The 22722-nt window shown below is 39.9% G+C and overlaps 1 protein-coding gene across 9 annotated transcripts in view; it reads right to left on the bottom strand.

The window, feature by feature from the left end:
• CIT (citron rho-interacting serine/threonine kinase) overlaps nt 1-22722 on the bottom strand; it is a 69593-nt gene that overhangs the window by 38685 nt on the left and 8186 nt on the right. For 5 of the 9 annotated variants that reach the window (XM_085076104.1, XM_085076103.1, XM_085076105.1 and 2 more), the window contains exons 10-17: nt 15726-15906; nt 8613-8718; nt 7599-7742; nt 6149-6268; nt 2461-2631; nt 2144-2203; nt 1550-1603; nt 299-439 (exon numbers count right to left, since the gene is read on the bottom strand). In XM_085076104.1, coding sequence (XP_084932230.1) covers nt 299-439; nt 1550-1603; nt 2144-2203; nt 2461-2631; nt 6149-6268; nt 7599-7742; nt 8613-8718; nt 15726-15906 — 977 coding nt within the window. Of the gene's footprint in view, nt 1-298; nt 440-1549; nt 1604-2143; nt 2204-2460; nt 2632-6148; nt 6269-7598; nt 7743-8612; nt 8719-15725; nt 15907-16384; nt 16425-22722 lie in introns of those variants that run through there. The other 4 variants (XM_085076106.1, XM_085076112.1, XM_085076108.1 and 1 more) reach the window with 2 other exon arrangements.

The raw sequence follows: 22722 nt of genomic DNA, 5'->3' as shown, positions 1-22722 counted from the left end.
AGAAAATAGGCTGAAGCAGTCAATATATATGGCTGGCTTCCATATTTGAAATCCTCATCATGCCTCAAATTCCCCGGGCTAACCACATGTCCTTATCGACTCCTCACTGAAAATAAAACCCCTCCGTTTTCCTCAAAGAAATACGTTTTTTAATTAAAAACTGATTAATGTCCAACAACACTTTCCCCTGAAGAATTACTACAGGAATACATGCTGTTCAGAGTCAGCCAGATGAGGGTTCCTAAACTAAGACACATCCTAATAACTCATTTACTCTAGACAGACACTCTCCTCTCACCTCTGCTTCAAGTAATTTTTTCTTCATGCTTTCATTAGAATCTTCCCGGTTCTGCAGTTTCTCCAGCTCCTTCTCAGCTCTCTCCTTTGCCTGACGGATGTTCTGCAGGAGCTCAGTTGCTTCTGAGCTGGCTTTCACAGCCTGAAGGTCAAAGGAGAAGGAAAAAAAGGTGTTATATGAAAAGCACACACAAATTTGGTGCGGAACATTCAGAATTTCAAGATGGTCAACATTCTGAATAAAACCACTACAGAACTTTGGCCTAACAGTCTAAATTAACATGTGCTGGAGTCCAAATTCTAACTTCTGTTACATAATTCTATTTCACAAAAAAATTAAAATCTAGGATACACGTCTGTCTTGCTATACTGCGAGTTTCTACTTGACGCTACATCCTGAAAGTTAACTCTACCCCCAAATTCAGCTCTTCTTGGAAAGAACTCACAAAATACTCTTACTAAAGGACTAGGAGAATAACCTGTTGGCCTACAGATAATTTCTTGGCGTTAATGCAGGTAGAAAAGGAGACAGGAGGTTAAAACATGATTGCTTTGAAATATTAGAAATACTATTTCTATGTAGTTTTGGCCTCCCATTCATATTCATGATCATTAACCCTTGAAAAAGCCCCCTCTCAGCAGGTGCCAAGTTTAAAAAGCTCAATCAGGGGATTATTATGACAACTCCTTTCTTTTCTGATGAAGGATTTCAGTAAGAGAAGTTTCCTGACTGTTCTTACAGTGACACCTTAAGCGCCAGACTGACCACAACAGCCAACATTAGACATTCTGCATACCTTGATAAGGTGTTTTAATTCTCTTGTGAATCCTTATCATTCAACATGTTTACTGTGAAGAACTGAACTGTTAAGTGATTAAAGCAGAGTGTACAAGTCCAACGGATGTTTTGCTAGTGAGCTAAAACCAGCTGAAGCCTGTCTTGAGAAGCAAGGGACCAGTGCACTGCCCAGAGCATAGCCAAACAGGCCTTTAAATGAGAATTTCTCTACACTACTCCAGTTCTGACTCAGCTTCATTTGTAAAAATAAACACTGTTGACATGTCTCAAGAGCCAAAAGCATATTGAGAGCACCAGTGATTTCAGATACCAGTTCCCACCCCCTTTTCCTTATCATCCCCCATGATATGACTAATTCTATTTTTGAGGGTAAAACGAAGTGCATCCCTCCTCTTCATTAAGGTTGCACTGCAAAATCTTGTGAAAAACTCACTTTCACCACCCAGTCGTTACCTTTGTCAGCTTTTCCTGCAGCTCCTGGATTTTGGCCTGCTGCTCTGTATTGATCTATAGTTAGATAAAAAGATGGAGGGAGAGTCAAAACCAAAAAGGAGGAAATAGTCTTTGCTTATGATAGCATATTTGTTTTAATTCACTTCCCAAAAATCTTGGTTTTCTCCTATACATTCCAACACACCTTGGCAAATCCATTCCCCTTTTGCTAACTTCCAGCTGATTTCATATTTTGGTTACCAAGTAGATTGTTCAGTGTGGGAACACTCAGAATACTTTTGCTTTTCATTTGCTGTTCTTTATGAATAAAAAAAACCCTGATGTATCCCCAGCCTAACTCCAAACTCGGATGACACATAACAGCCTGGCTTCTCAACACAGTCCATACAGAACAGGTTATCCAGAGACAGCTTTGTATCAAATCGGGAAGAACAGTGAATCACACCAAGAAAAAGATGTCTTAAAAACTAAAATGAAATGGAGTGGGCTGTGAGACCATGAATGCCACTGACTAGCCAAAGACATTCATTCTTGGTTTCTGTGCATAACATGAAAGACCCAAGAAGCAAATTCTAGGACACTGAAGTAACATACCTTTTCCAGTTTGGAATACAACTCTCCTGCTTCATTTTTGCCTGCATCTTTAACCTGTAACTTAAATACAAAGTGCATGAAAATCTCAGGGAAAGCTGGGCTTCTATCCAGTCATCACCTCATGCAATTTAAACACTAGCAGTTACACAAAGTATAGATCACCTTATTTTGAGTGTACAGCTGAAAAACACATTGGATTAGTTGCACAAACCACGCTGATCTTTGAAGGGTACACCCACAACTCGTGTGTGCATGTGTCAAACAGCACTACAAATTCCAGCAAGCCTCAGCCCCCTCTCCCATGAAGCCTAAACTACCTTTTGCAGTTTGTTGTGGCATTCAGCAGCTTTACGTTTGAATTCCTCAGCTGCCAGCCGGGACTCCCTCAACTCTGACTCGTAGAGATCGCTGCGCCTGCGAGCTGAGATCAGATCCTCTTCCAACTGATTCATCATCAGCCTCATTTCTTCTACTTGAGCTTGGTATTCCTGTAGTTGGGGTGGAAGGGAAGGAGAAGGGATTACAGTTTAGAGGCAACAGGGGAAATGCTTGGAGCAGCAGATTCCAGAACACTGACTGCAGGCAAGTGATTCATTTAAGAGAGTGTAGAAGAAAGGTAAAGTACAAAATAAAACAGTAAAAAACTAACTAAAATAACTTCCATGGTGTTCTGGTTTGAGTCTTGCTACTTTCAGCTCAATACCTCAAAGTCAAAACATTGAGTTTTTGAGAGTGCAGGAACACATACATACATCTACATACAAATGATAAAAATTACTTACATTTCTAATTTCTGAAACAGAAATGTGCCTTTGAGTTGATGTCTCTACTAAATGCCCAGATGCTCCCTCAAGATCTATTTTCTCAGGCTGATAACATGACAGTTATCACAGATCTGCACAGCTTGGGTAAAAGGAAAGAAGGAGAAGCAGAGGGGTAGCACACTGTGGCTTCCAGCCATCAGTTACTCTCTTTTGACAGAATTAGAAAGGATCACATTGCTCTGTATGGAAGACAACCTAAAATCAAATATTATCTTAGAAAAACTATCTAAAACTCACATTGCCCATAGGAGATATTTGCCTGTACAGGCAGAAATAAAGATTCCCCATGCAGGAGACTACAAGACAGGGCATTTGGATGGGGAAAGTGGGAGAAGAAAAGAACATTTGGATTGACTATCTCAATGAGACTGGGAACTCAAACTGAGACTAGCTTGAGAGATTGCTTCACATACCTTCACTAGAAGAAAATAATTTAATTATGTTTAGCATTTACTAAGTCCTGTATGTATGCATTTTATAAAATTATTCTAAAGCAAAAAAAACCACCAAAAAACCCCTCCAAAACCTAAGTATCTTTATGAACCTGAGAACAAGTAGAAAACATGCACATCAAGAGCTGGGAACAAAGATTATGAAGGACTGACAGTGGGGGAGTCTATCTTTCTTTCCATTTTAATATCTTACAGTATGCCTGACTACCCCCATATTCAGAAGAGTAACTGTCTCGTGACAGAATCAGGTTTGTCATTGCTCCCTCCAGACATGCAGCTGCCTTCAGTGAGACAAGTGACTGCATGAGCACTGACCCTGATGTCAGCCCCTCATTCTCCAGCATGGAGAGCTTACACAGACATTGAAAGCTGGGCCTTTAGCAGATTGCTTTGCTGTCCCTTACAGGGAGCAAAGAATGGCTCTTTGGCTTGTAATCCCAAAATTGGTTCTCCAGCATGTAAGCCAGACAAGGTCCTACTCTTTCCAGTTCCTCTCCTATGGAAGGATGATCTCATTTTCCTGCTGGAAAGAATTGGAGCTTTTTTATAATAACTAAGCACGTATTAACTCAAATATTCTTTTCACACAAATACATTTGTGAATAAAAAGGCAGAACAGTTTGAAGGAATAAATGTTCTGCTTAGAAATCATTATCTATTTAGACTTTCTAAAAGACTGGGCTTTTATATCAGCAAACACTTGACCAAAGAATTACAGGCATGACAATAGTTGCCACTGTGACAATGAGTGTTTGGGAAGGGAGGAGAATGGGGAGGGAGAAAAGAAGAAAGAAGAGGAGATAATTAGTAATATTTCAGGTTTTCTTGTTTCATCACATTTGCAAGACTATCTTTGAATAAGTCTCAAGATCAGGTCAGAGGAACAGGCCACACCACTCAAGGCAACACAGAACAAACCTCTGGGATGTGCATTGGTCAGAGTTTTAAAATATCAAGAAGTATTTAAGTGCATATTACTGGACAAGCAAAGCTCAGGGCATGTACCTGAAGCAAATCACATCAGGGAACTACACAGAAATGAGTGGGGCTTTCAAAAAATACAGTTTCTGATTTGTTGCAAGTTTGTCTGTTAGTACAGCTCTTCATCAAGTAACGACCAGAGCACAGGTTTAGTTAAAACAAAAAAACAAAACGAAACAAAACAAAAACCAAACACACACCCCAAGCAAACAAAAAAACCCCACAAACCCACCACGCTCTTCTATTCAAGTACCTGAGGTTAAGTTGAACCTACAGCCTTGCCCTGAAAATACCAAACGTCTAATTATGGGTTTTTGAAGATTCTGATTTGCTGTTGATTTGACTCATTCTCTATCAAACCTCAGGTTTTCAACAGCAAAATTCTAAGGGACTCTTCCAACTCCCAGTTCCCTCTGACTTAAAAATCATGGTCCAGGTCTTTCATGGCCAAGATCCACCTGCTCATATGAGTCAGCACAAATCTCTCAGCATTTTTGGTTAAGATGTTCTTGCACACGTGTTTCAGATAGTTCAGAAGGCCACTGCAGACATGAAAGTCTGCAGGATATTACAGATTCATTTGTTGAACTAAGCAGCCTCTTTATGTCATTGCAAATCTTCACAAGCCAAACTAAGAGATTCTGGGACAAAGCATTTGATTAAAAATTACTTCCATTATGTTTCCTCTGTTACATGTGTCTGTACTGCCTAAGAATCTGTGGATATTTTAAATCATCAAAAATGTTCCACATTTCAGTATTTAAAGCAACTTTGCTAGCAAGGCACCAGAAGAGAGAGCAGGGAGCTTTAGATCCCTTGTATTACATAAAACAACCACCCAGAAGAATGCTGGGGAAGTCTATGGAGGCCAGCTACATCCAGAGGGTTGGGTTTGCATTTCATTACTTTTTACATAAGAGCTACTCATGTCTGGAGAATTATTACCAAGGTTTCTGGGCTTCCTTGTCTTACAGACTTTGAAATGAGTCAGTTAATGTTTGTAAAGTGCTTTGAAGATGAAAACCAACAGATAATTACAAAGAATTGTTTGAATGCTATAGCAAATTTCAATTTCTTTTTCTCAATGCAGTATGCTGCTGTTAATTCATAAAACTGAATGGGTTCTCTCTTGCAATGACATTTGTCACGATGCTTTCAGTTAATTTTGACTTTTTTTTCCGTATGGACAGCTATATGAATTAATGAAATTTCAACATTCTTTGGGTAAAAAAGAAAATTATTAATTTCTACTTTGCAAACAGATCAAATCAGGAAAAGAACAGTTAGGCAGCACACATTCCCTTTTGAAACACTATTAAGCATTTTAAATGGTAAGATAAAGAAGAAAAAAGAAAATAACACAAAATTCAGGGTAGCTCAGTTCTCTCCCAGGTGAAGATTCATTAACTTGTGAAATTTTCATACCTTAACCATTTTAAATGGATGGGTCATTTCTAGTGCAGCATGTTACTAAAATAGTGCAACCTTCTCCTAAGATGATTTTATAGCCACAGTACTTTCAGGACTAGGAAAAGAAAAATGTGAAGTCTGGAGTTTATGCTTACTTGCAAAACACACAAGTGGAATTTTGTTGCTTCCTATATCGTTCAGGAACCCATGTGAAATCACACAGCTTGGGAGTTATCACAGCCTATCAACACCAAACACAATCCTGGCACCAGAGCTAGAATATGCCAAGAATGCCTATTTGTGGGCAGCCACTCTGCTCCCCAAAGAAGCAGGAATACCTGTTCTTTGATCTCTTGCAGTTTTCGGCTTTGCTCTCTGATATCATGAAGTAGCTGTAGTGCCTTATCATCTTCCTGAGACACCTCCATCCGTGCCTGCTCCAGGCTTCGCTTTAAGCTCTGCAGAAAGCAAAATGTTCAATACATAGGCTTTGGTTTCTCAAATGGTTGTATAATGAAGATCTTTAGTTACACAAATGCCTCCTTGACTGCAGTGAGGCATCAAAAAAATGGAGGCACCAACGATGGAACCCTAATGAAATTCATGGCCAGGGCTGCTCCTATCTGAACAGCAGCAGCCCATTTCACAAACACTGTTTACTCAACTTAAATCTTAGTTCAAATCTCCACTTCCTCACACCAGGTTTAGAGACAAAAACCAAACACAGATCACAAAAGGCATCCATTATTGACAGCACTTATCTATATTTTATCCAGGACTATTAATTCACAACCTAGATACAATCCTTCAACTTCATGTTACTTACATTTTTCTTGTTGCTATTAAGTGAGTCAAATGCTTTAATCACTGTTAAACTTCTACAAAACAAGAGCTGAGTCTGTATCTCACCACATGCCTTACCTGCAAATTTGGACCTACCAGTTGAGTGGTCCTCCTATCAACTGTTATTCACCAACAGAAAGACACAAACTGAATTTTATTTATTTATCTAGTAGTATTGGGTATAGGAAAATCACTTGGCCCCATTTTAAGATGTGCTTCCCAACAAATCAACCCCTCAGAAATGGTTTTCAATTCTCTGGAACAGAGTATTAGCTGCATTTTTGTTCTTGGTACAAGAGAGGAAACATAATTGTGTATCCAACTGAAAATACAGAGACTATCAACTAGAATGAAAATATCCTCGCTGGAATCTTGCCAGGACAACGGGGCAGACATTCCAGCTCTCCTGAAAAATGCCAAATGATCTTTGAAGACATGGTTTTACAGGCTCATTTTTATATTCTATCTGAAAAATAGCACCTGTCCTAGATCTTCCCTGACACTGTGCTGGGGAACTGGATCAGTCTGAACTCAGGACACCACAGATGGAGGCGACATCACTGCTTCCTAATCCTCTTTGTTCTTGAAGATTTCTGTCTAGGCACTGATTAGGCCCCATCCTTTTCTGGCTAAGGAACCTTCAAGAAGCACAACCCAGGCATGTTCTAGCACAGCCAGTAAGACAAACATCACAAAGAGTTTCAGCAAGACCAGGACAGTAGTCATTCCTGCATGATCTAAGCACATGACCATGAAACAACGCTTGAATAAAACTACCAAGCAAGCTTTTGCAAACAATTCAGGGCAATTCAATGTTCAACAGATAACCTCTGACATAGTATTTTCTCTCCATCAAGTACCCCACTGAAAGCATGATGGAAGAGAAAGACAAAGACCACCAGATTTCAGGCCTTCAGAGCTCAAAGGACTGGGGTAAGGGCTCACACTGCATTCTGTGATATAGGTGGCCAGGTCCTGCTCCAGGAGGGATCGCTGGGTCTCAGAGGCTTTCAGTTCCACCTCCTTTTGGCTAAGTACAGCCTCCACCTCTGACACTCTCCGGTGCAACCGCGTCATTTCCTGCTCCATCTGCAATAAATATCAAGAGGTTATAAAGGAGGCCTTCAAAAGCTTTGTTAACTGCTACTTTCAGAGCTCTCTTTGTAAGGAATTTGTCTCCAAGAGACTTCTAGCTATGTTTCTCCAAATGGTGTTTAAATTCCGATACCATTGTCTCTGCTCCAGGAATGCACAGTTCTTCTTAAGGACAAGTAGTAAGTCTAAGTCACCCCATTCATTCAAGCTGCTTGTTCATATTCAGTCATTCTTCGAACCCCAGTTAGCAAAGAAGACACAATCATTTTTCACCTGACTTGCGGAGATGGGTCACTTTAACCTTATCCCAAATCCATGCTGGACCAGAAGATGGTTTCCCCCCATCTCCTTGTCAGGAGCAAATGGTCAAATCCAGAACAGAGCAGGGAGAAAAGTAATGGAACTCTCATAAAAGTCTCAAACAAGCAGTAAGTGTTAAAAGACTCCACCAGGTTCCCTTTATTGGAGCACAGCCACTGTTACAAGACGTTCACCATAAGCAGTGGCGTGACAACAGTTACATAAGCAGGAGCTGATGAGTGAGGAAGAGCCCTCAGAACAGTACTGCTGTAATGTGTATCTGATGAAGAGGCAGGGCCTGCAGGAAGAAGCAGTCGTCTGTGGCACGCTGAGAAAAGCACTGTTTAAAATCCAGAGCCGCTTCTTGTTAAGTTAAAAGTATCTACAGCAACAGCATGGCCCAAATTCATCTCCCTTTGTACTGGACAGGAAGCCACCTCTCTGAAGGAAAAGCACTTTGCCCACCACGAGTCTGGATGATCAGCAGCATCTGACAGATCCCTGGACATACAGTGGTTGCAGATTCCTGGAGCAATGGGTGTGGCCAATCGCATAAATAAATACCTTGTGACACTTGTCCTGGGCGTCTTGGAGTTCTTTGCTCTTGAGAAGAAGTGTCTTTTCCATGGAGCTGACCTTGGCTGGGGAATCCACACTTGAAAAAACAGATCTAAAAGAGCAAAGCCAAACAGCACGTGAATGTGGGCAAAAGGTACAGAAATCTGATTTATGCAGCCTCTGTAAAGTCATGGGGTACTTACTTATTCCAGGATAAAAGAAATGTGATTGTGCAGCAATCACAGCCTAACAGCCATCATTTCAGATCAAACGTACCATAAAAGCTAATGACAGTACATCATTATTAAATAATCCATGTGTACTTCTGGTTACAATATTAATATTTGCCATCAGTGGCTATGTCAGAGTGCAAAATAATAAATCACAGCAGAAGTTTTGCATGATTTATAGGGATTTATAGGTGCAACAAAAACCAAGTATAAAGTCAATGTAACCATTTGGAAAGATAACAAATTTTCAGGGAAATGCTCTTTATTTGGTACTTTATATTTAAACAGGTTTTTAAATTACCCTCAAAGTATAAAAGCCCTAAAAACTTCAACATGTCATAATCTGCACCACAGGAAGAGGAGTTTAATATCCTTAGTTACATTCTGTGAATCAAAATTGAAACTTCCCTAACCCAATTCATATGATCTCTACAAACCCAATCAATATAAATATGATTAGTCACACTGCAGAACTTTAGAGTTTCACTTAGAAGTAATTTTTTTTTCCTGAGACACAACTGTACTGTTCCAAACAATTTGACTCCAGAAACCTGGGTAAAATATTTACTTTTTCTTAAGCTTTCTGTCTAATTGGGACTCAGCATTTAAGAAGTCTACCATTCCTGTTAGTTTAAATTTATTTTAGAAAAGGATAGGAAGCCACCTGATGTTTAGGAGCATATTTTTAGCACTTTGCAGTCATAAATATGCAACCCGCAACCAAAAAATTAAGTACACATATCAAAACACAATTTTAAAAATCACATTCTCCCTCGCATAAAATGATTCAGACTAGAGATTGAAGCACTTAATGATGGAAGCAGTGTTAACTGATAGATGAAAACACAGCAGTACAATGAAGGTGCTAATAAAAGATCACACAGGCTGCCCACACGTTGCTTTCTGCTTCTCCTGGCCACAGTTTGGTGTGCAGCCAGTTATCCCCATGGAGAGAAAGGAGCTTTGAGCAGCTCTCTGCATAGAGCCAGACACCCACACACAGCAGCACAGGCTCCTCTCAACACCAAGGAAAGTTTCATTCCATCACCACCATTTTCTGAGAAAAATCCACTCCTTAATCCAACTGGATATGCAGCAGAGGCACAGAAAGACATCCGTGGATTTTTATAAAAATGCAGCAACATTTCTGTATCCAACAGATCTTCAGCACCACCACCTCGAGCAGTCATTAGGAAGCACTGTTTTAATATCAGCAAACAAACACAGCAAAATCCACCAAAGCTGCCTTGAAAGGTCAAATATTATTGTATCTCTTCAGAAACCTGATAAGGGAAAACTTAGAAGAAAGAACCCTGCATGCCAATGATACAGATATGATCAGGACTTACTAAAAAAAAATGTTTAAAATTAATGCTCTGATACAGCATTCCTTTAGCCCCGGCCCAATCAATCCGATCCGTCAAATTACCATATTTAAAAATCAATTTATAAAGCGTGTCTATACTCCTACAGAGAAAAAGCAACCATCTGAGAAAGATGCATATTAAATCCCATAACAGCTGGGTGTACAAACAAGGCTAAAAATGAATAGTTGAGAAAAGCAGTCTAAAAATACAAATTAAATCTCACATTAACTAAAAATGACACTAAGGAATCTGCTTTCAAATGTTAATCAAATATATGTAAATAGCTGCAAATATGTACTGAGACAAGTCTGAAAATCTTATAATAAAAATTTAGTTTTAGAGATCTGAACTGTATTGGCTAAAGCAATCTTTTTTTAAATTATAGTTTCAACCTTAACCATCACTTTTTTACTTCCAGTCTTTTCAGATCTGAGGCATTACCTAAGAAAACTCTAGCCAGTTCTCACAGACCTGGTTTTATTTGTGGCTTCTATTCCACCTCCCCAAAGGAGCTAATCTTATTAGTTATTTTTGCTTATTTATTTTGCTTGCTATTAAAAGAATCAGAGCCTAATATTACAGGCACCATTTTGCATTTCAAAAACTTCTCCTGGTAAGCCAGCTGAAAGCATCCCCAGGTACTGCAAGCCAAGCAGGAACAGGAGGGATTCAGGGAAGGAGATGAAGAGCTCTGCAAAAGGCAGGTGGTTGAGCCAGGTGGGGTGGGATGGGATGGGATGCAGGAGACTGACCAAGTTTGGATTTCATGAGGTGACTGCAGAGGGAGCTGCTCCTCAGGGCTGCTGTTGGCTTTGTAAGGGGAGACAAGGCTACAGACAGAATTACAATCTTTGCTCCTCATCCCTGTCCAAAGTGAGGAAGAAATTCCTTAAAAATATATGTCTTGGTGACACGATGATTTTCCTGCCATGGAAACAGTACATCTTAACCCCAAGGGAAGCTGATCTCAGCACTGGACACACAGTTTTTAGGAGACATGCTTTCCCAGTAATTCTTTCCTGTGTACAAATTGTATTAGAACAACTTCCTGAACATCCACACAACCTTCAAAGTATCAGAAAGGGGCAGACAGAGGAAATCAAGAGAAATGGAATACTGGCTAATCTAATAAGCCTTGTCATGGTGATAGAAGCTCTCAACAGAGCATGACAAGGTGGAAAATACCCATATTTCTGGGGCACTTTTATTCTTCCTCAGTCAGCATCATTGCAGAAATTAAACACATACAATCCAACATCAAAAGCCATGATGCAAAGCTATCATTCAGGCTGGGACCATCTCAGATTATTTCATTTAATTAACTGCTACATCTGGATCAATTCTCTTAGCACAACAGAGCAGTTTCTGCTGTTTCCTCCCAAGTGTGAAAAAAAAGATTAACAAAAGGTAACCAGCTCCATCAACAAGGAAATTGCAATAAAAGATTAAAAAAACCCACAAAGTCAAGTGTAGAGTACCAAGCTCTGATAGCACAGGCTGTGCCAATTTACTTTCCAAAGAAGCAGTGCCTGCCTGACTAAAAGCCAAGTTAACTTAGAGCTAACTAGTGATTTCACAGCTAGATCACCAGCAGCCTCAACCAGCAGAATGATGAGAAATGCTGCTGCTTGTGTAAAAGCTCCTCCAGTCCTAAAGTGGCTGAGATGAAGGAGGAAAAACCATTGGCACAGGAAAAGCTCTAAGCTGATTGTTGGTATCAAACTCGTCCCTTGTGCAGCATATCACACCTTGTAACTTCCTGTGTCCTTTCCTGCCACTGTCCTAAACCCCCAACTCACCTGTGCTTCTTCCTTCTCACAACCATTGGCACCATCTGTCCTAATCCTGGCCCCCACACAACATGCTGATAATCTCATCCCCCAGCCCTCATGCTCTATTCTTTTTAGCATTATACTCATCTGTACCTTCCACCCCCTCGTAAATGCTTGCTCAGGCCTAAAAAAAAACCAACCAAAAACAAACAGTGATACCATCAATCTGTGAATAGAGCTTGCTGAAGCAAAGCATATTTTTGGTATGCTCATCCTGTGCTTCCTCTTTCATCTATCTTTGGTGAAAGAGCTTACCAGAACCCGACAAACTGTTGGAAGAAAGCAGTAGTCCTTCTTTTTGGAGGAATGGTCCATTTTAACTCTGAGTTATAAGTCATTATTTTATAATGACAGTCACGAATCCATATCAGATTTTTACATTAAAAAAAACCTTGACCTCAGTAACCCAAAACAAACCACAAAACAAAAACCCAGAAATCCTGAGAAATACCACTTCTTAGGACCTTACAGAAAGGACATAGGCAGGCAAAACTTTGCATAATAAACTATTTTTTAATTAGGCATTTATCCTTTATTGGATATTTTGATATACTTTATTTGGTATTTATTTTTATTAGGCACTAATTTTATTAGGTATTTATTTTTATTAGGCAGTTTGGTATATTTGGTTAGCCCTGGATTTATAACATATTTATCCTATGCCTCCAGGCTTCTGCTAGTCACCTGCAAAGGACAAGATTTTCTTCCACCACTTGATGCATATTTTTGGCAGCTAAGGGTTTCTGTCACTTGTTCTGAGCACTGGAGATCAGCCATGGTTAGGGACAGGAAGTAAGGTGGGGCTGGCTTTTAATGGAATTAAACTCTTGGTTGCCTCTTATCTTGTCACAGTCACACGCTTGCAGCCAAACCAGCAGCCAGATTCGCAGTCAGACAGGCTTCTCTCCCCCACATCCACAATTCAGAGGCCATGATGGGAGAAGGAGTTAGCTGGTCCTTTTCTGCAGCCTCAGCCCAGCTCTCCAAAGCACACAGCAGATTTACTTAATTTGCTAGTACAGGAAGCCATGACTTAAGCAATGCCCTTGATTTCTCCTGATTGCTGCTATGACACATTATTGTTGTGCCTTTTGCTTTTTTGTTGAATCTCACATTTGCTAAAGGGTCACAAATTCTTCCCAAATCTCACAGTATGAGGCAACTGTAATCCAGTGAACCCTTCTAAACTACATACCAACTATAAAATTTCTGGCAACAGGTCTAAGTGACTTAGGCAAACCCTCCTAGCCCTAAGTCATTGGGAGAGTGGAAAAGAGAATTTCTGTTATTCTTCTTCTGTCCTTTTTTTTTTAACTGCCTTTCCTCTGAAACATTTGAAATTCCCAGCTCAGCCATAGCATCTTACTGTCCAGTGGACAAGGGCAAGACCATAACCCTCGCCTTCACAGTTTGACAGTCCCCAGATTAAAAGTGCTGAAAGTTTCAAGGACCTTGTTCCTGGCACTCTGCAGTTGCCTGGCCTCACTGTGAGCAGCACTAGAGGGTTCGTGCTGCATACAGGAAAACAGATCTGCATCACTTAGCAACCATAAGGTTAGACTTTCACAGGAAAGGTTAAAAAAAAATTTGGACTGATAAACTTCATGACTTAGGACCTTCCAGAGAAGGCATCCCAAGATTCACAACAGATAAGGCCCCTCGATGTTTTACTGTTCTTCATCTAAGGACTTGAATTTCAAGGTAGTGTGGACAGAAACAGTACTGTATTTCCTCAAGTAAAACATACACCAGACAATATTTTATAAGTAAGAAGTTATCTTTGCAACCCATTTGCAGTGATATTGAGAATAAACATTGCATTATTTAAATACAGGTATTTTAAAGTCTCCATAAGCTCTTTGCCATATTTAAATCACCTTCTTAGAACAAAATGCAAGTATTTACTGCTAAAAATACCAAAGTGCATTTACTGAGATCTCACTCAAGCAAAATAAACTACTAAGATCAACTCATATTAAAATTACTTAGGGGAAAATTAAATATATGATGCCTTTCTGTTCCAGTTAAGAAAAACCAGGCCATACCAAACAAATTTTCCTTCAGTCAAAATTTCTGCATAGGACATTAATCTCTATATTCATTTGCTATATCTCTTCTCCCCTATGCCCAAAATTGAAATATAACTTCCATACACGTTTTCGGTACCAGCTCAACAGAGGAAGCACCTCAGTCCATCTGCTCCAGCTCTCTCAGCCTCCAGCACAGTTACACCACTGTTCAGGGACTTCACCCCACGTTCCTCCTCAGTTCTAGTCCCAGGCCCAATTACATATGTTTTTACCACACATTTATGGTCACTGTTGAGGCTTTTCTGGCTGTTACCTGAATGGCCACACAGCCCTAGTCCACGGATTGCAGCTTCCCAGGCAGAAAAGATAACAGCCTAAGTTATCTCACTGCTAAATTAAGAGAGATTTTTAACCCCAGGTATCTACAGATCTAACATTCCATCCTGCTGACAATATTAGATCATTTCACCAAAAGAACACTTTCTGGGGTTTTATACCCTCTCCCATCCTTCCTCTTTTGCCATAATAACAACTCTGCTGAGGAGGGACAGCCAAAGATTCCCTTTTCATTTCTGGCCATAACCATCACATAACCTTGATTCACGGTGTGAGCAAGATCAAAGATGTCAACAGTATCACTAAATTCGGTGACAAGCTTACTGCAGAGCAACTATCACAACCAATATGACACCAAAATGAAACTCAATTAAGACAGATTGACAACAAAGTCCCTGAAGAGAGCAAACCAGTAGCAGGGAATGATGGTTGACACGAAAAGACAGTGCATTGAGTCACCAACTCAGTCAAAGCCACTGCGTTCCTCAGAGGCCTCCTGATCCTGAGCTAAGGACTTCCCAACTTAACACACTGCACTAATACTTTTCCCAATAGCTCTGTCATCAGAAACCAACCACCCACCGCATCAAATGGTTTATATCACACTACTTATATTCTTCTTTTTCTCTGACTCCATTCTCTCAGGAAGAATGTTTACTTTCCATTGAAAACCATTCCTCCGAGGTCTTTATATCCCTCCACACACACATCCACTGAATATTCTATCTGAATTCCCAGTCTCCTAACACACAACACAGCAATGTCCAGTTCTGCTATTTAACTTGACCCAGCAGCACAGTGCCAGCTGCCATGCAGCTCCTTCCCTTGCTCACTGACCCATCACTGCACATTCCCAGGTTAGTGGAGCTCTTTTTCTATGGATCACTGATTTAGCCTTACAGATCCTCAGCTCTTGGTGCCCACTCTCTGACCCAATAAAATAACACCATCCCCCTTTTCCATCTCTGAACTCCTCAGTATTCTCCTCCTTGCAGGGATCTGCAGTATCAGAAATGCAATCACCTACTGCTCTCTGCTTAACAGCAACAACTAATTCAAACTATTTGAACTACAATCATAATAATAACTGGTTTAGAATAAATCTTTCCATCCCATTTCCCCATCTTCATCCCAGAAATAATCAGAGAACAGTGGGACATGCACAAGCCACAGCAGCAACAGATAAAGCCCGAATCTGGCAGCTTCCCTACAGCAGAGTACAGGTCAGTTAAAACAGCTTTTCCCCACACACATCATCCTCACTGTAACAAACCTTCCCATTTTTCCAGCAGTGCTATCCACCTAAGCAATAATTCCTACTTACTCTGATCTGAGTAGCCCCAAAGCCTTGATGAATGAAAACCCCACAAACGGCAAATCTTCCCCTGAGAATCCTGCTGGGTTCAACTGGCGCGTAGAGGATAAAACCCGCGAATTCTTCTCTGGTTCATCGAAATTTGAGGTGTCATCATCAGACTTGAGAGTAGGAACGAAGGGGGGAGGAGCTGGTGGAGAAAAAGCAAGAAGAAAAGACAAAATTCAGCTACAGTTCACTCTGCAACAGTCCCACTCATTCAGTGCTTGCAATGGCACTGCAGCTCCTGCTTTTAATCTTGCTAACACAAGCAGACTGAGCTGCTGCTCTCAAAGCGTATTACAGCAACAAGAGATTAACCCCTAAGCTGCCAACATGGCTACCACTCTGCAGGCACAGCATCTCCCACACTGAGCAAACTGGTATTGAGCTTGGGCAGTGAAGATTCTGGGGTTTGGGTTTTTTTCAGGTTAGGATGTTGGGGGATTTTAACACATAAATAATAAAATCAAAGCAGCAGGCTAAGAAAATCATTACTGTAATATAGCCAGAAGTCTGTCGATTCTGATTCATCTTGAAAAGGAAAATGTCTCCAACCTGTCCAATTAGTGACACTACCTGAGAAAGAAGCCTGATCCTGTGCTAGTCAGCTAAGGGATATAGCTTACCCTTTAACAAGAATCTTCCCAGCATGGGTTTCTAATCAACAGCAAACTGGTCTTCTCCTGGAAGATTCTAATAAACTATAGCTGCTAGAAGCTCACTGGTCTTTAGGAAAAAAAATTTATTTTATTTCTCTAAAAGAGCTTGCTGAAGATCTGGAACTCTTGCCGGGACACCACTGCAGTCTGGCTCTGATACAATCAGCTCTGAAGAGAGGTATAAATAGCAGGAATTACAATGAATTTCTCACTGTAATTTCTAAATTGGTATCACTTAACTTGCTGAGCAGTTGTTTAATTTCAGCTGATTTTCTCGTGCTTGCTTCAGTTTAATTAACCAAAGGAACAAAAGGACAAGTTCTTCTCGGTGATGTGCAGCACCCGAGCTACCTGCTGGCTTGGCTACGTGTGGGAAAGGAATGAATGCAGAAGCCCTGCTGTGCAATTCCTACCTCATTAAATCACGTTTCCTAACATTTATTTATTTATTTCATCACTCGGATCCCCACTCACTGCAACTCTGAGATTAGCAAAGGAGAGAGCTCCTCAGTCAGCAGCTAGAAGAGCCCATTGTCACCAGCTGATGGAAGTGGAGTGTGCTAAACCCGTTACCATGGATCCAGTACGGATCTCCTGTAGCTGAAGGGCTGATGAAGAGTGAAGGACCGGGAACAAACATTCCAACCCCTGCAGTGCAGGCTCCCTGCTCCCGCTTTAACCCTACCTGCCTGCAGCGTGACAGACGCTGCTGCTGCCCGTGAGTGGCAGGGGCAGAGCGAGCCCCGGCTGGAGGCGCTGGCTCCCTCTAGGCTGCCACAGCCTTTCGCCGCCTGCCTTTACCTCTCCATTCCCTAAACTACCCACCCGACCAGCATTAACAGCCAAAAAAATAAATAATCTGTCTGCATAAACTGCCAAATCCCAACTACAAGCACGGGCTTTGGTGGCAGCTCCCCGAAGAGCCATCCTGATGCCGCTCCCAAGCAGGGAAGTGAGAAGAAATTCCATGAAGCAGATGCTGCTCACGTACAGTAGTTCCGAGTACATTAGAATGAGATAAATGGGGAAAATATACAAATTAAATAGGTTCTGGAGTAAGCAGTTTCAGCTTACTGGAACTTAGCAGCTCCAGGACATTTAAAATTTATGTCAGTATCATGAATTTATGAATGTCTTCTATTTTATTGGTTATAATAAAAACATATAATATAATACTGATATTTATGTACCATAAACAAGGTCTTGAAATATAGATTGTTGATTGGATATGTACTTTTTTTTTAATCACTTAATGTCAGAATAATGTCCAGCTACTCTTCCATATACTCTTACTGATTAAAAACAGAAGTAACAGAAAACAATTTGTAAGTATATCATCTTTAATGCAAATATAAGCCCTAAATTGTAGTTAACTCACAGCAGAGGAGGTTTAGTTCAGGATTAGTATCTTTTAGTTCAGGACCTTTGCTGAAGGAACTCTGAACATCTTCTAACAGGAAGGGGTTGCTGTGGGGTTTTTAACATTGTTTATGAAGGCAGATACTGTCTACGAGGTAAAGGAATAGAGAAAACAGCAAAGTCTCCATCTGCAAAAGTCTAGAATCCTTTTCAAAGAGGTAGCAAAAGCAACTTAGCAGCCTTTTTATAAGGGTACAAGCACCCTGTTCTGAACTCCCCAGAGCCTGACAGATAACTTAATATCTGAAAGAGAGATCTAAAGCCTTACTTCCCACCAGAAATTAGCAAAGAAGTTCTTAAGAGTCATCTTCAAGCCCTTGCAATTAAAAAGAAAGTTATTCCTCTCACCAACAATAAGAATTCCTACTCAAACCACATGAATAAAAGAAAATACCATTTAACTATGCACGCACATAAAAAGATGAAAAGCACTCAGTGGGGGAACAATGGATGCACAAAGATATAACTGAATGCAAGACACAGCAAACCTTTGGGGCTGGTGGGGAAACTAGTTTAAAGAGCACAATGTTTTACATCATAGCTTCCTCTGATGTTAAATAAAATATGAGGACAAAGAAGAGAAATTGTGAATACTCAATTAAAAAATCATGAAAAAATCCTTTGCCCTCTATTTTGCATTCAATGAAGTCCACATCTAACAGTCTAAAAATCTCTGCAACTCTGTTACAATATTTGTATCAAGAAATAGTAGCAACTAAAGAGAAAACTTGGAACAACCATTCAACAAAAATACCTCTAGCTGTTAAGTAGTTCTGAACTTGTTGACAGTGGCTGAAAATGAGAAGCATCATTTCTAAAGAAGTTTCAGCACATTAGAGAAAAAAAAATCACTTAGGAGTAAGAGGGAATAACTTTCAAAGAAAAAAAGCTAGATCAACTCTGTCTGATTTTGCTAATTATTTGGTAGTTTCTTCATAGTCTTTTATTCTCAGACTAGGGAGTCCTTTGTCTGATGTCCAAAATACCCACAAAATAGAGTAGTTTTGTAAAACCAAGCTAAAACAGACAAGCAATTTTATTCTCAAGTGTGGGTCACATGATGACAATCCAAAGTTATTATTTCTTGCTTAAAATCAGAAAGCTGTCACACAACTATGGTATTTTCAGAGCAAGATGAAGACTGGTGAATGCAAATACACTGATATGCTTATCAGTTGCCTCTTTAAAGGGAAGAATCCTTTAGGAGAGGTCAAGATAAGCCTCTGAGAAGTAAATGTGAACACTATTGCCATCACATCTGACAAGGTGACAAATTTGCACTTTTCTCATGCTCACCCAAAAGGGAGGCCAAAGTATTACTCAAAAAGACAGTGAACCCAGTGCCTCTACTCACACAAACTGGCTGTTGGGTACCAAGACCTCCTTTTGTCTCTGATACGTTAGAACGAACGCACATGTTCTGTTCACCATTTAAAGTATCTTGAAGAGAACTGCCTGTTTTAAAAATGCCAATTGCTTGCCTAGATACCTCCCCACTTGTGGAAGGATGTAACCCTCTTCCATCTGTTCCAAAGAATGAATTTCAGAGGAAAAGGGGGTGTTGGAGGTTGCTAAGTTTAAGGGGGGAAAAAAGGGGGGGGAGGGGAAAAGGAAAAATCCAAAACCACCACACACACTCCAGTACTTTAATCAGCTTATCATTAAGATTTGATAAAATGTCTCTTACAGAAAAAAGCTTTTTTTTTTTAACTCTGCATTAGTGTGTGTATTTATGACTGGTACAAAGAACATTGCCTTAACCAGGTCTTTCAATCCTTTCAAAATATTTTCATGCAAATTCACAAAAGAGACTCATTTCCCCTGGGACAGTGAAAGACTCAACTGAAATAGGAAACTTAAAGGCAATACAGAATGTTTCTTAAGGATAAAAATGTGTCTCTTGATCTTACAAGGTGATCTATAAATGCTTTCTGAGGAAAAGCATCCACACAGCCTTTTTAAATAGGCTAGGCATTACTCTTCCTCAGGCTCTAACAGACCTATTTGAGAAAGTGTTATGAAAGAAAAATAGACAATCCCAGTGATGCAATTTAAGGATGTTTTCACTAAGACCACGTACAAAAAAGGCACTGTGCTAGTTCTAACCTATCTATACAATATTACCTTAACACCTGTACAGTTTTGTCAAGACAATGATCCAACACATATTTCTATTAATAAATGTGATTTCCAACCTGCAGTGCAAGTGATCTCCACGTCGAGAAACAAGTCAACACATTTTTCTGAAGACAGGAATTTAAATGAAACACCAAAATGTGTAACTGTTAACATACTGAATGACAACTTGGTGTTCATGAGGATAAGTAAGGGTCTCGGACTCATGAATAATGAGATTTGGGTTCTGCCTGTTTAATAGCAGAAAATAGTCTAAAAATCAGTCTTCAATATTTTCTTTTCTTCTGTTTACACAAGACATTAATCCTTGTCTTTTCCTACATATAGTTCCCACATTCAAGTCTAAATATGCCATTCCATTTTCAAGACCTCTTGGACTGTAGTTACAAAGCAATTCTTGAAATGAAAGGCTCTTTATGCTATGCACATTTTGTTTAGATAAGAATGAAAGTCTTCTGAGCATATCACAGCTAGACTTCAGCAAGCAGATTTTTGGTTCCAAATTAAAAAACTGATGCAGTTTATGGATTTCAAATAACAAAAGACAACTAACAAAATCCCCAAATTATATAGAATAAAGCCATGTTGCTAATAACTCTAATATGTCATTCCCCCATTCTCTACCTCTGATTTTAGATACTTATTAAGTTTATTAATAACTCAAATGGTTCTGTTATCAATTTTTCAGTGAAATACCTGATCATTTAGCTGAAACACAGATAGAAATATGTTTATTTCAGGTGAATAAATGTCAAACTATTTTCAAATTCTGCTAAGTAAATCAACACAAACTTTTGAAAGTTTTGGTTTATTTTATTTTTTGGGAAGAAGTGTGGTGGTGTCTTTTATGGGGTGTTGTAGTTTTTGGGGTTTTTTAATAAGCTTTAGAAGTCATTAAACAGCAGAAAACAACAGAGAGCAGAATCTATAAATACGTTTCAGCACAATACTCCAACAAAAGGGAAAAATCACCTGTTGAGACAAATTCATTTAAACCTGACCTTAGGTTTAATGGTTTCATTCTGTTTCTGGAGCTTAAGAGCTGCTTCCACAGACACACACTACTTGAACCCAGGGAAGTTAGGAGCTTTTTTTTGAAGAATGGATCTTTTGGAAAGGGGTTTACTAAAAAGTCAAGTGTTTCATAGGTTACCATAACAACAAAATGTAACACTGAAAAGCCCCTTAATGACACATTCTTAACCAAAATCGGTGCATTAAGAATGGCTATCCTGGAGCTCTCAGCATGATAATTAAATACCTGCAAGGCAAAGGTACCAATTTTTTCCCTCCCTGAAATAGAAATTACATCACTGCCCTTATAGACTATAGGAAAGTCTGATCATACTGACAGAATTTGTTTAACAGTCGTGGAATCTGAGTCATTTCAGTTGGCAAAGGCTTTAGGACCACCAAGTCCAACAGTCCATCAGCCCAAAGTCTTTCACCAAATTAACTTGAAGGGAGTGAGATTCTTTAATGTAACTCTAAATGCTATGACCTCTTCCAGCACTCATTTTCTCAGGCTGCCATTGCTCCAGTTCAACACCACTTTTAGCAGAGGTCAAGATTAGAAAGAAACCTTTAACTTTGACATAGGCTGGGTCAAACCTGATACAGGTTCTGAACAGAATGACAGCAACACTGCTCCGAAAAAGCAGCACATGGAGAACCACTGCCGAGAGCAAAGCAATAGGTGATACATTGAATCTGCTGCTTGAAGCAAGGAGACTGCTGTGTTTTGTGCTAGTTACAGTGGGGGTTTATCAAGTATGAGGCATAACAACGAAGTGAGGGGTCAAAACTGCATGAATCCTCACAGTGGGTAGGTATGGATATTACAGGGAATGATGCAATCTGCTGGCCAGCTGCAGACAGAAATGGGATTTTTCAAATCCCAAATGATTATGCAAACATTATAACTACACCAGGGCTGCCTACAGGTTTGTCCATCAGCAGCACCACTGTCACATGAAATGGCAAAATGCTCCATTAACTCGTGCAGCTGTGTGAATACTAGACAGGCAATTGCCAAGGAAACACCAGAACATATGCTCACATGTCATTCTCTTTCTATATCTGAGATAATATAAATGCAACACAAAATCCAGGAACAGAAACTGGTGGCTTAGGCAGGGCTCTGGGGAGAGAAGGCAGAGAGCACTGGGAAGTGTATGCTAAAGGGATGAAAAGGGCTCGAGGCTCAACAGCTCTCAAAGGGCAGAAACAATGGAATTTAACAGAACAGCAGCTCCACAAGTTCAAAATTAATGAATCAACAGAAAAGTGAGCAAACAGTCTGTGGAGCTGACAGCTGAAGTGCTGAGATAGTCATCAAAAGTAGAAGCACTGGCTTAGCAATTTATCATGGAAAATGGAGCACAATCATTCCCTTACAGCATATTTGATAAAAAACATAAGGCAGACATGTTGCTTGCCCAGATAATCTTACAGTCCAAATAATTTAAAATACTCTCCAACACAATCAGATCCCCATACAGAGATCACTGATGAACTGTGAAATATTTGCTTTTGCCATGGAGCTGGTGCCTCAGTACTTCCAAATACTAAATTCCATTGCTTACATAGTATTATAAGCAGTTTCCTGCATAGAAAATTATCTGGTTGGCTGGCTTTATTCTATTCCTGGTTGAATGAACAGATTTTTCACCAAAAAAGTAGTAATACATTATCCCCATTGACATTGAGACAAAAAACTCCAACAGCCCTATCACCAAAATCAGCTACTG

The sequence above is a fragment of the Lichenostomus cassidix genome, chromosome 15 (assembly GCF_008360975.1).
Source record: "Lichenostomus cassidix isolate B80296 chromosome 15, HeHo_3.0, whole genome shotgun sequence".
NCBI classification, from domain to species: Eukaryota; Metazoa; Chordata; class Aves; order Passeriformes; family Meliphagidae; genus Lichenostomus; species Lichenostomus cassidix.
The sequence above is the reverse complement of the archived record's forward strand: the minus strand, read 5'-3'. Positions and strand labels throughout refer to the sequence as shown.